We start from the raw sequence: 14,172 nt of genomic DNA on the forward strand, positions 1-14,172 counted from the left end.
TTTCTGCTACTGAGAGCTGATTGGTTAGTGTTACTGCTACTGAGAGCTGATTGGTTGACAATACTGCTACTGAGAGCTGATTGGTTGGCGTTACTGCTACTGAGAGCTGATTGGTTGGCATTACTGCTACTGAGTGCTGATTGGTTGGTGATACTGCTACTGAGAGCTGATTGGTTGGCATTACTGCTACTGAGAGCTGATTGGTTAGCGTCACTGCTACTGAGAGCTGATTGGTTGACAATACTGCTACTGAGAGCTGATTGGTTGGCGTTACTGCTACTGAGAGCTGATTGGTTGGCATTACTGCTACTGAGAGCTGATTGGTTAGCGTCACTGCTACTGAGTGCTGATTGGTTAGCGTTACTGCTACTGAGTGCTGATTGGTTGGCATTACTGCTACTGAGAGCTGATTGGTTAGCGTCACTGCTACTGAGAGCTGATTGGTTGACAATACTGCTACTGAGAGCTGATTGGTTGGCGTTACTGCTACTGAGAGCTGATTGGTTGGTGATACTGCTACTGAGAGCTGATTGGTTGGCATTACTGCTACTGAGAGCTGATTGGTTAGCGTCACTGCTACTGAGTGCTGATTGGTTAGCGTTACTGCTACTGAGTGCTGATTGGTTGGCATTACTGCTACTGAGAGCTGATTGGTTAGCGTTGCTGCTACTGAGAGCTGATTGGTTAGCGTTACTGCTACTGAGTGCTGATTGGTTAGAGTTACTGCTACTGAGTGCTGATTGGTTAGCGTTACTGCTACTGAGAGCTGATTGGTTAGCATTACTGCTACTGAGAGCTGATTGGTTGGCATTACTGCTACTGAGAGCTGATTGGTTAGTGTTACTGCCACTGAGAGCTGATTGGTTAGTGTTACTGCTACTGAGAGCTGATTCGTTGGCGTTACTGCTACTGAGAGCGGATTGGTTAGTGTTACTGCTACTGAGAGCTGATTGGTTAGCGTCACTGCTACTGAGTGCTGATTGGTTAGCGTTACTGCTACTGAGAGCTGATTGGTTAGTGTTACTGCCACTGAGAGCTGATTCGTTAGTGTTACTGCTACTGAGAGCTGATTGGTTAGTGTTACTGCCACTGAGAGCTGATTGGTTAGTGTTACTGCTACTGAGAGCTGATTGGTTAGTGTTACTGCTACTGAGAGCTGATTGGTTAGTGTTACTGCTACTGAGAGCTGATTGGTTGGCGTTACTGCTACTGAGTGCTGATTGGTTGGCGTTACTGCTACTGAGAGCTGATTGGTTGGCGTTACTGCTACTGAGAGCTGATTGGTTAGCGTTACTGCTACTGAGTGCTGATTGGTTAGAGTTACTGCTACTGAGAGCTGATTGGTTAGAGTTACTGCTACTGAGTGCTGATTGGTTAGTGTTACTGCTACTGAGTGCTGATTGGTTAGAGTTACTGCTACTGAGAGCTGATTGGTTGGCATTACTGCTACTGAGTGCTGATTGGTTAGTGTTACTTCTACTGAGTGCTGATTGGTCAGTGTTACTGCTACTGAGAGCTGATTGGTTGGCATTACTGCTACTGAGTGCTGATTGGTTAGTGTTACTGCTACTGAGAGCTGATTGGTCAGTGTTACTGCTACTGAGAGCGGATTGGTTTGTGTTACTGCTACTGAGTGCTGATTGGTCAGTGTTACTGCTACTGAGAGCTGATTGGTTAGCGTCACTGCTACTGAGTGCTGATTGATTGGCATTACTGCTACTGAGAGCTGATTGGTTAGCGTTACTGCTACTGAGAGCTGATTGGTTAGTGTTACTCCTACTGAGAGCTGATTGGTTAGCGTTACTGCTACTGAGTGCTGATTGGTTAGAGTTACTGCTACTGAGAGCTGATTGGTTAGAGTTACTGCTACTGAGTGCTGATTGGTTAGTGTTACTGCTACTGAGTGCTGATTGGTTAGAGTTACTGCTACTGAGAGCTGATTGGTTGGCATTACTGCTACTGAGTGCTGATTGGTTAGTGTTACTTCTACTGAGTGCTGATTGGTCAGTGTTACTGCTACTGAGAGCTGATTGGTTGGCATTACTGCTACTGAGTGCTGATTGGTTAGTGTTACTGCTACTGAGAGCTGATTGGTCAGTGTTACTGCTACTGAGAGCGGATTGGTTTGTGTTACTGCTACTGAGTGCTGATTGGTCAGTGTTACTGCTACTGAGAGCTGATTGGTTAGCGTCACTGCTACTGAGTGCTGATTGATTGGCATTACTGCTACTGAGAGCTGATTGGTTAGCGTTACTGCTACTGAGAGCTGATTGGTTAGTGTTACTCCTACTGAGAGCTGATTGGTTAGTGTTACTGCCACTGAGAGCTGATTGGTTGGCTTTACTGCTACTGAGAGCTGATTGGTTGGCATTACTGCTACTGAGAGCTGATTGGTTGGCATCACTGCTACTGAGAGCTGATTGGTTAGTGTTACTCCTACTGAGAGCTGATTGGTTAGTGTTACTGCCACTGAGAGCTGATTGGTTGGCTTTACTGCTACTGAGAGCTGATTGGTTGGCATTACTGCTACTGAGAGCTGATTGGTTAGTGTTACTGCTACTGAGAGCTGATTGGTTGGCATTACTGCTACTGAGAGCTGATTGGTTAGTGTTACTGCTACTGAGTGCTGATTGGTCAGTGTTACTGCTATTGAGAGCTGATTGGTTAGCGTTACTGCTACTGAGAGCTGATTGGTTGGCATCACTACTACTGAGAGCTGATTGGTTAGTGTTACTGCTACTGGGAGCTGATTGGTTAGTGTTACTGCCACTGAGAGCTGATTGGTTGGCTTTACTGCTACTGAGAGCTGATTGGTTAGTGTTACTGCTACTGAGAGCTGATTGGTTGGCATTACTGCTACTGAGAGCTGATTGGTTAGTGTTACTGCTTCTGAGAGCTGATTGGTTGGCATTACTGCTACTGAGAGCTGATTGGTTAGCGTCACTGCTACTGAGTGGTGATTGGTCGGCATTACTGCTACTGAGAGATGATTGGTTAGTGTTACTGCTACTGAGTGCTGATTGGTTGGCGTTACTGTTACTGAGAGCTGATTGGTTACCATTACTGCTACTGAGAGCTGATTGGTTAGTGTTACTGCAACTGAGAGCTGATTGGTTAGCGTTACTGCTACTGAGAGCTGATTGGTTAGTGTTACTGCCACTGAGAGCTGATTGGTTGGCGTTACTGCTACTGAGAGCTGATTGGTTAGCGTTACTGCTACTGAGAGCTGATTGGTTAGCGTTACTGCAACTGAGAGCTGATTGGTTGGCGTTACTGCTACTGAGAGCTGATTGGTTAGTGTTACTGCTACTGAGAGCTGATTGGTTAGTGTTACTGCAACTGAGAGCTGATTGGTTAGTGTTACTGCAACTGAGAGCTGATTGGTTAGCGTTACTGCTACTGAGAGCTGATTGGTTAGTGTTACTGCAACTGAGAGCTGATTGGTTAGCGTTACTGCAACTTAGAGCTGATTGGTTAGCGTTACTGCTACTGAGAGCTGATTGGTTAGTGTTACTGCCACTGAGAGCTGATTGGTTAGCGTTACTGCTACTGAGAGCTGATTGGTTTGTGTTACTGCTACTGAGAGCTGATTGGTTAGCGTTACTGCTACTGAGAGCTGATTGGTTTGTGTTACTGCTACTGAGAGCTGATTGGTTAGCGTCACTGCTACTGAGAGCGGATTAGTTAGCGTTACTGCTACTCCGAGTTGATTGTTTAGTGTTACTGCTACTGAGAGCTGATTGGTTAGCGTCCATGCTACTGAGAGCGGATTGGTTAGCATTACTGCTACTGAGAGCTGATTGGTTAGTGTTACTGCTACTGAGAGCTGATTGGTTAGTGTTACTGCTACTGAGAGCTGATTGGTTAGCGTCCATGCTACTGAGAGCGGATTGGTTAGCATTACTGCTACTGAGAGCTTATTGGTTAGAGTTACTGCTACTCAGAGCTGATTGGTTAGTGTTACTGCTACTGAGAGCTGATTGGTTAGTGTTACTGCTACTGAGAGCTGATTGGTTAGTGTTACTGCTACTGAGAGCTGATTGGTTGGCGTCACTGCTACTGAGAGCTGATTGGTTAGCGTCACTGCTACTGAGAGCTGATTGGTTGGCATTACTGCTACTGAGAGCTGATTGGTTAGCATTACTGCTACTGAGAGCTGATTGGTTAGCGTTACTGCAACTGAGAGCTGATTGGTTAGTGTTACTGCAACTGAGAGCTGATTGGTTAGCGTTACTGCTACTGAGAGCTAATTGGTTAGCGTTACTGCAACTTAGAGCTGATTGGTTAGCGTTACTGCTACTGAGAGCTGATTGGTTAGTGTTACTGCCACTGAGAGCTGATTGGTTAGCGTTACTGCTACTGAGAGCTGATTGGTTTGTGTTACTGCTACTGAGAGCTGATTGGTTTGTGTTACTGCTACTGAGAGCTGATTGGTTAGCGTCACTGCTACTGAGAGCGGATTGGTTAGCGTTACTGCTACTGAGAGCTGATTGGTTAGCATTACTGCTACTGAGAGCTGATTGGTTAGCGTTACTGCTACTCCGAGCTGATTGTTTAGTGTTACTGCTACTGAGAGCTGATTGGTTAGTGTTACTGCCACTGAGAGCTGATTGGTTAGCGTTACTGCTACTGAGAGCTGATTGGTTTGTGTTACTGCTACTGAGAGCTGATTGGTTTGTGTTACTGCTACTGAGAGCTGATTGGTTAGCGTCACTGCTACTGAGAGCGGATTGGTTAGCGTTACTGCTACTCCGAGCTGATTGTTTAGTGTTACTGCTACTGAGAGCTGATTGGTTAGCGTCAATGCTACTGAGAGCGGATTGGTTAGCATTACTGCTACTGAGAGCTGATTGGTTAGAGTTACTGCTACTCAGAGCTGATTGGTTAGTGTTACTGCTACTGAGAGCTGATTGGTTAGTGTTACTGCCACTGAGAGCTGATTGGTTAGCGTTACTGCTACTGAGAGCTGATTGGTTTGTGTTACTGCTACTGAGAGCTGATTGGTTAGCGTCACTGCTACTGAGAGCTGATTGGTTAGCGTCACTGCTACTGAGAGCGGATTGGTTAGCGTTACTGCTACTGAGAGCTGATTGGTTAGCGTCAATGCTACTGAGAGCGGATTGGTTAGCATTACTGCTACTGAGAGCTGATTGGTTAGAGTTACTGCTACTCAGAGCTGATTGGTTAGTGTTACTGCTACTGAGAGCTGATTGGTTAGTGTTACTGCTACTGAGAGCTGATTGGTTAGTGTTTCTTCTACTGAGAGCTGATTGGTTAGTGTTACTGTTACTGAGAGCTGATTGGTTGGAGTTACTTCTACTGAGAGCTGATTGGTTAGCATTACTGCTACTGAGAGCTGATTGGTTGGCGTTACTGCTACTGAGAGCTGATTGGTTGGCGTTACTGCTACTGAGAGCTGATTGGTCTGCATTACTGCTACTGAGAGCTGATTGGTTGGCGTTACTGCTACTAAGAGCTGATTGGTTAGAGTTACTGCTACTGAGAGCTGATTGGTCTGCATTAATGCTACTGAGAGCTGATTGGTTAGTGTTACTGCTACTGAGAGCTGATTGGTCTGCATTATTACTACTGAGAGGTGATTGGTCGGCATTACTGCTACTGTGAGCTGATTGACGAGCAGAGCAGCTCATTGAATGTTCATGAGGCGCCGTTTTAAACTCCTCTAACTCGAGTTTAAAAGCTCTTAAAAATATAACAGCGGCGTTAAAATGTTTTATGCTGTTCGGGAAATGAATGAATTCTTTTATCTTTAAAATGTTTCAGCATTTGTAAATTATGATTTTGCTCAAATGCTCCATGTCAACCCATTCATTTTGGACTCGCTCAGGAGCGCCCTCTAGTGTTCAAGAAACCCAGAAGACCCTACAGCGTTGGAGTTCTCCTCTCTACAAGTTTAGTGGTTTGGTGCAAACAAACTTCAGTGATGTAACGGACGATGTGTGCAATTATTATATTATTATATTATTATATTGTTACATTTTTGTATAGTATTTTCTGTTTTTCGTCGTAACAGGCAGTCGGGTAAGCATTTCACTGCAGGCTTATGAAGTGTGTGTGTGTGTGGGATGTTTGTCCTCTGCTGTCCTGCTCACATGTGCTCTGCCCACAGGAGATATGGATGGTCACTGGTGGGACCATGCGTCTTGGCATAGTGAGGCCTCCCCTATGTCTATGGTGAGGCGTCCGCCCCTCTGTGTCTTTATCCGTCCCGTTATCCCCTAATTTTATTCACCTTTGCATGTTTTTTTGTTTTCTTTTTTTTCTACCTCTCCCTTCCTTCCTGTTTGTCTTTTTTTTTAAACGTATCCTTAACCTGTAGGCGTGAGTCAGTGGGGAAAAAGAAAAACAATCGAGCAGGCATATTTTTTGGATCCCGCTTTTGCGCAATCCGAGTGGCAAAAGAGCAGAACGGTGCGATTCGGGGAGCGCTCCCTCGAAGAGGAGGCGGAGGAGTGGTGTGAACCTCAGGTCAAAGACTCGGGCATTGACACATGCAGTAGCACGACGCTAAACGAGGAGCATGGCCATAGCGAGAAGGTACCGGCTCTGTGTCTCCAGCCTGCTCCTCTTTCACCTCCTCTCTGTCTTGCCCACTGCTGACCCACTGCTGCCCTCTGCACTGTAAACAGATGTGCTGTTTTAACTTAATAATAGTGACTAAGCAACCTGGCTGCATTGAAACTAAACGAATCTCCAGAGTAAGTTAATCCTGTAATGTCAGTATGTGAGCTGTGTTTATTGGTATATATCGCTGTTATTGCCTCGTATCTCCAAAATAGTAAGTTTACAGGAGAAGGAAAAAACTTACTTTACTCTTAATGTAAGTCAATGGAACCAGAATTTTTCACGAGTCATTTTGAGCCATTTATTTTGGTCCATTCATCATGAAATTTAGACACGATGTAAAGGGGAACCGGCCTTTTCAAATGATGTCAAAAACAGAAAAACGTCAAAAATGGAGATACAAGGTTTTCTTCCGACAACAACGACATGCTTTCTAAGCACAAAGCTGAAGAAACGTCTCCAGTTCATCAAAACCATATGGCTCAAAAGTTTTTCAAAGAGTTTTTTGCCATTATTTATCATTTTATGTTGTTTGGTCCCATAAGGCTACTGTTTTGTTTAACCCCTTAAGCTACCAGGACCCACCAGTTGGCCTTAAGGTTTACTGTCCCTGTAGATACTGAATACTACGCCTTAGTATGTAATCATTTTCAGGGGTTTTCCAAACGATATAAATTCCGAAGTTTCATTGTTACTAAGGGTGTAAAATGTACACGTAACCAAAAAATTTAATTTTCAAAGTAGAAACATTTCATCACATTAGACCCATTAGAACAAACTCTGATGCATTTTTCCCAACATACCCTCTTAAAAAAGAAGGTTCTTCAAGGGTTCTTCTAAAGAAAATCTTTCTATATAGAACCATGAACCCTCAACCAACCCATTGCATGATTGAAGGATTATTTGCATCATCAGAATGTTCTTGAGATTGATGGAGAATGTGCTATATAGACGGTTCTATATAGAACAGCATGTCGATACCTGAATAATGTTCTTCAGATTGTTGTCTGTGGTTCTATATAGAACCTTTTTGAAAGGGGTTCTTTATAGCACAAAAAAAGGGTTCCCCTGTTCTCAGAAGCACGACATTGTAACAATAGCAGAACCCTTTGTGGTGCTATATGGAACCATACAGAACACATTCTCCATCAGTCTGAAGAACCGCTTCACCATGCAGAGAATTTCAGGTTCTTCAGATTGATGGAGAATGTTTTGTATATAGTTCTATGTAGAATATCATTCTATACACCCACAAGGGTTCTTCTATTGCAGCAGTGTCAAGCTTTTCACACCAGAAGAACCCTTTTTTGGTGCTATATAGAATCAAAAAGTCACTCTATGCAACCATCTACAGCACATTCTGCATCAATGTGAAGAACTTTTTAACAATGCAAATTTAAATGGTCAGAACCTGAAAAATGACATGGAGATATGAGGTGTTTGTTCCGACAGCAGCGATATGCTAAAGCAGAATGCATCAGAATTAGTTCTAATGGGTCTGAAGTGATGAAATGTTCTTTATATATATATAAACACTTGTGTAATGTTTATACTTTTATTAACACTAAATCTTGGATCTTTTTGTTTTCTTTGTTAACCCCTTAAAATCTCGGGCTTATTATATACATAAGGCTCATTATTCAGTAACTACAGGGACTTAATAATAATAATAATAATAATAATAATAATGAGTTTTATTTGTAATGCACTTTACATTGTAAGCAAATCTCAAAGTGCTATACAGAAGCATTTCTATGAAATCAAAGAACTACTATAAAACATCTTTACACTCCATCGGAAGATCACGGGTCAAGTTCTGCTGAAGAGAAAGGTTTAAAGTCCTTTTTTAAAACTCTTCCTCGGCTGTGGTGCCCTCAGATGGTCAGGGAGAGCGTTCCATAAGCGAGGAGCAGCAGAACAGAAGGCCCAGTCCCCCATGGTGCGGAGTTTAGTTCTGGGGGGTGTTCCTAGAACGAAGGGATCGTGATGAGGTCAGTGCGGTGAGGAGTTCTTTCAGATAGGTAGGGGCATTGCCGTAAATGCACTGGTGGGTGAGGAGGGAAACCTTGTAACTTGCCTGTTAAACTTCAGGCAGGCTGGTGGGACCTGGCCATTTAAAGGGTTAAAAAGCGGTAGTCCAGGACATAAGATGATAAACAATGACACCAGCTCACTTTTTAACCATATAGTTTGATTAACCGAAGACGTTTCTTCTGTACAGAATATATGGGCGTGAATGGGTTAGCAGAGTCTGGTGACGTAGTGCAGTGAGATCTGTTCCAAGGCGGCCGGGTTTTGTACTTTTTTAAGCTGAAACAAGTCGTTTTTAGTGTTTGTGTCTCTGAATGAAAACTCTAAGCTAAACCTGACTTCAGAGGGTCACAGCAGCTCAGCTGTTGGATCCTCTCCTGAGCTCTGGAGGTCCTGAGCGAAGCCTCCTGCTTGCTTGGCTGTTTGCTTTCTGTCTTCTCAATCCGGACCCAGAAAAAGGTCCTGGAAGACGTCCTGCCACTCCTTCCTGTCTTTTTGCTGCATGCTTGCTGTTAGCCGTTGTGGCCTGGCTTCCCTGCTGCAGGTCAGATTAAGGGTCACTCTTCCACCTGACCTCCCCACACTCCTCCCCTCAGGCTTTTTTTTTCCCACTCAGTCCGTCGTTCTCGGCCTCCAACACGAGGGTAGGCTAGCCTGACTGACCTCACACAGGAGCGATTGTTTTTCTTTTTCCCTTTTCACGCTGTCGTGTCCTTCGTATCGGCTCTGCCCTCTCCTCATCTCTCTCTCTCTCTCTCTCTCTCTTCTTCTTCTTGTGTTGTTTTCTTCCACTTGGTTGTGCTGCACTGGGTCACTGTAGTGAACGCACTCCTCCGCATGACTCTGCCTCCTTTCGTTCATCTGCCGTGAACACGTACTCTGACCCTGAGGCCAACCGGCTGCGATACCATCCACTCGGCAAAAGCATTGCACGGAAATCAAACGATTAGTTTGATTGAGAATCAGATTTACACAGTTTCTCCACTTATCTCAAAAGTCCTCGAACACTTCGTCTCTACGCTCACTGTCCACTTCATCAGCTCCACTTACTGTATAGCTGCACTCTGTAGTTCTACAGTTACAGACTGTAGTCCATCTGTTTCTCTGATACTCTGTTACCCTCTTCTTCAGTGGTCAGGACCCCCATGGACCCTCACAGAGCAGGTGCTGTTTGGGTGGTGGGTCATTCTCAGCACTGCAGTAACACTGACGTGGTGGTGTGTCAGTGTGTGTTGTGCTGGTGCGAGTGGATCAGACACAGCAGTGCTGCTGGAGTTTTAAACACTGCGTCCACTCACTGTCCACTCTATTAGATACACCTACCTCGTCGGTCCACCTTGTAGATGTAAAGTCAGAGACGACAGCTCATCTGCTGCTGCACAGTTTGTGTTGGTCATCCTCTAGTCCTTCATCAGTGGTCACAGGACGCTGCGCATAAGACGCTGTTGGCTGGATATTTTTGGTTGGTGGACTGTTCTCAGTCCAGCAGCGACACTGAGGTGTTTAAAAACTCCAGCAGCACTGCTGTGTCTGATCCACTCAGACCAGCACAACACACTAACACACCACCACCACGTCAGTGTTACTGCAGTGCTGAGAATGACCCCCCACCCAAACAGTACCTGCTCTGTGAGGGTCCATGGGGGTCCTGACCACTGAAGAACAGGGTAACAGAGTATCAGAGAAACAGGTGGATAGCTAATACCTTACCAAGTAGCATCATGCAAACCGCTGGTCTAAATCATCGCAGACTCTGTTCTGAGCCTTTTGAGAGGGATCTGTGGTGTTGGACGCTGTGTGGCACACTGTTGTCCACAGGCATGGACAAATGTACCACTGTCTTTAGCTAATGCTAATGTACTTTAGTCCATGTTAGTCCAGATATCAGTGAGTCATACAGTGTCAGAAACCACATAATCAAGTCTGATGGAGATTATTTAAGGAAGATTCCATCACAATTCAAATGTTAAGACATAAACTTTCTAAAACGTAGTGGTGTGAAACGCTCAGTTCTAGATAAACTTACCGAGTCAGAGCTGTTCCCAGTGGTAGTGATGGGAACCAGACGTCCCCCTCTAAAAGCTCCTCACAGAAAGTTCCTACATGAACTGGTTCTGAATTCACTGCCTGATGACTGAGACGCTGTTTTCTGAGAGTTTAGAGAACTTCAACTCCATTCATGGTGGAGGGAGACATGCAGGGCGCTGTGCGGCAAAATAGTCCCCAAAGAAAACTCATTATTCCAGATTTTCCACTGTTTTCCATCATTAACATTCCATATGAGCTCAGAAGACTCGTGTAGGTTCTCTGGAGGTTCTGGATGGTAAATAAAGTGTCTATATCTGTGTTGTCATCATGGCGACGTCTGGTTCCCATCACCACCACTGTAAAGACGTCCGAACTGTTTCACACCAAACCCTCTGAATCTCTCTGTCAATTTTATTGATTTAGTTAGACAGAAATTTTGTAAAATGTTTGGATTTTCCTTAACTGCACACAGCTTGAGGAGACGAGCGTGTGGTGATTTAGGCATGCTGTTAGCACAATGCTAATGTTCAGAAGTTTCCACACTTGTTATCAGCCTTGTAGCTCCAGTCAAGTCAAGAGGCTTGTATTGTCATTCCATCTATGTATAAGTACACAGTGGAGTCAAGTTACATTTCTCCAGGAGCAACATGGAACAAAATAGACAGTAATGACAAAATAATGTCTTAAGATTAAGTGACCCTTATTTCACCTTTACGTTTAACCCATCCGTGGAGTGAAACACCCCATACACACTAGTGAGCACACACACACTAGGGGGCAGTGAGCACACTGGCCCAAAGCGGTGGGCAGCCCTATCCGCAGCACCCGGGGAGCAGTTGGGGGTTAGGTGTCTTGTTCAAGGACACCTCAGTCACGTACTGTCAGCTCTGGGGATCGACCTTCCACTCACAGGGCCAATTCCCTAACCGTCAGCCCATGACTGTCCCACCCATGACTGTCCAGTGGACACAGTGTTTAAAAACTCCAGCAGCACTGCTGTGCCTGATCCGCTCGCACCGGCACAACACACACTAACAAAGTAATAACAGCCAAAATGAACAAAACAAACTTCAGAGCCCAAACAAACATTAAGGCTAAGTGGTAAAACCGATTTGAATTTCAGCCAAACTGTTTCTTTAAATATTAAAGGATACTGACTTACTTTCAGTGCGTTCACTGTTTGAGAGGATCACCAGCAGAATTCTGCGAAGCATCTCTACATAACGCACCTGTCCCGCCATTTGGACGACTGTTGGCCCAGTCTGTGTTTTCACAGCAAACTGTCCTCAGGGAGACGTGCGACAGCTGCTCCTCCTCTTTCTTCTTTCCATTCTGTGTGTGTGTGTGTGTGTTTGAGTGTGTGTGTGTGTGTGTGTGTGTGTGTCTTTTTTCAGGGATGTAGACACTTGTTTTAAAACAAAAGGTGTTTTCTCACTCTGACCTCGCAGCACCCGGTGACATGGCAACCGTCCAAAGATGGGGATCGCCTAATTGGGCGGATTTTGCTCAACAAGCGGATGAAGGATGGCACGGTGCCCAGAGACACCGGCGCTCTGCTGGGCCTGAAGGTAATGCTGAACACAGCCGCTGGGAGCCACGACTGATGACCGAATTACAAACTGCTGCTGCGTTCAGACAGATTCTGTTACAGCTTCATTCATAACGGCGACCTTAACCTCTAATTCGTCCACGTGTTCGCGTCTGAATGTCAGACTATTGGTTACTGTTCGGTTTTTAACCCCTTAAACTCTAAAGACCTTCTTCTAGAGACGACGTTCGCCTGGCTTGTACGAACAGTAAAAACTGCAAAAAACTCAATCTTGGCGAGTGAAATCATCATAAATATAATTAACATGTCTAATATTTCCCATTTTATAAGATTATTCAACCTATTTCAATACATTTTTACTTGTTTTTAAGCAGTTGTATGTAGTATTTTGTGTGTGTTAACAATTTAAATGTAAATTTGACCCTTTACGCAAAAATATGAAAGAAATAGTGAATTAAATTATGAATACGGTGTGTAATGTAAACAGAAACGCTAAATCACAAAATAAATGCTATGTATATGAACTTAAAAAAGGTGGTTCTTCAAGGGTGAAGAAACTCCTTTGATGATGCAAAAATCCCTTTAATCATGTAAAGGGTTCCTTGAATGTTCAGGTGTCTTTATAGAACCATTTACTTTACTGGAGAACCCTTGAAGAACTGTCATTTTTAATGTGTACACCAGGGGTCGCAACCCAAATGTTAAGAAGAGCGATTTTGTACTTTCAACGAAAATCAGACGAAAACAACACTTTAGGTCCATTTTACCGTCCTGGCTGTAAATGTGTCTCAGTGTGTTCTGATGTCCTAGTAAAGGGTAAAAAAATATGACATAAACGAAAACTCAGACTCACTTCGCTCTGCTTTAAGCTTCAGCTCAGCTACAGCTGCTTTTCTCGCATCTCCGGCAGGAAACTTTCCCACAAAAGTCGAACAGTTTCTTGTAAAATGTCTCTCAATGTTCAATTTTATGAGGCTGAAGTCGCTTCTCATTCGCCAGCTTCTTGTTTGAATTGTCCTGTTCCACCTTAAATGGTGGTAACTATGGCACCATTTAAGGTGGAATAGGAATATTCGAACGAGAATCTGGCTTCAGCTTTGTGACTTTTTAGGGTTTGTCAGTTTCTCGTTGCAGATTAAACTTATTGATCTTAAATCTCTCTCATTGCCGTTTCGTAGCTACTAGCTGGGTGAGACTGTCGTCTGCGTTGCTATGGTGACCAGCCGTCTGTGCTGATCTTCAGGGTTAAAGGGTGAATCAGCAGTTCTACATTAACTCCAGCGTTTAAGACCATTTACTGTTAAACTGTGTTGAAGGATCAGCAGAGCTTTATTTTACTGTAGAGGAGGATTATTTTACTATTACCTACAAATCTCTGTCACAGGTGGTCGGTGGGAAGATGACAGAATCCGGTAGGCTTTGTGCTTTCATCACCAAAGTGAAGAGAGGAAGTTTAGCAGATACTGTTGGCCATCTTCGACCAGGTGCGCATGTGATGTCTCTTCTCTCTTACGTCTCTCTGTGATTTTGCCCTGTCAGTCAAAGCTTGAGTAAAAACAGGGAAGCAGCTCTTTTCACTGCAGCATGCATTGATTTCTGTACTGGATCTCTGAGGACACAGAACAGCATGTTCTCCTGCCTCTGGTACCATTTTCTCGCTGTGCTCGAGTTCTCACCGATCCACGCGGACTCAGTGTTAAGTTGGTGTGTTTCTCTCTCTCGCAGGCGACCAGGTTCTCGAATGGAATGGCAGGGTCTTGCAGGGAGCCACATTCAAGGAAGTTTACAATATCATTCTGGAGTCCAAGCCCGAACCCCAAGTGGAGCTGGTGGTCTCGCGGCCCATTGGGTGAGTAAATACGAAGAACTGAGGTTCCCATATTTAGATTAGGCCTGGAAAAAAGATCACCACTGCTATTGCTGTTTAGTCTAAGACTAGGCTTAATCCTTGTTTGGGAAACTAGCAGTAACTACATGAT

The 14,172-nt window shown here is 44.4% G+C and overlaps 1 protein-coding gene across 6 annotated transcripts in view; it reads left to right on the forward strand.

Moving 5' to 3' along the window:
- The window catches only part of rims2b (regulating synaptic membrane exocytosis 2b), a 250,923-nt gene that overhangs the window by 104,294 nt on the left and 132,457 nt on the right, over positions 1 to 14,172 (forward strand). For all 6 annotated transcript variants that reach the window (XM_037535353.1, XM_037535354.1, XM_037535355.1 and 3 more), the window contains exons 7-10: positions 6,131 to 6,195; positions 12,093 to 12,212; positions 13,578 to 13,677; positions 13,919 to 14,042. In XM_037535353.1, coding sequence (XP_037391250.1) covers positions 6,131 to 6,195; positions 12,093 to 12,212; positions 13,578 to 13,677; positions 13,919 to 14,042 — 409 coding nt within the window. The remainder of the gene's footprint in view (positions 1 to 6,130; positions 6,196 to 12,092; positions 12,213 to 13,577; positions 13,678 to 13,918; positions 14,043 to 14,172) is intronic.

This window comes from Pygocentrus nattereri, chromosome 27 (assembly GCF_015220715.1).
Source record: "Pygocentrus nattereri isolate fPygNat1 chromosome 27, fPygNat1.pri, whole genome shotgun sequence".
NCBI classification, from domain to species: domain Eukaryota; kingdom Metazoa; phylum Chordata; class Actinopteri; order Characiformes; family Serrasalmidae; genus Pygocentrus; species Pygocentrus nattereri.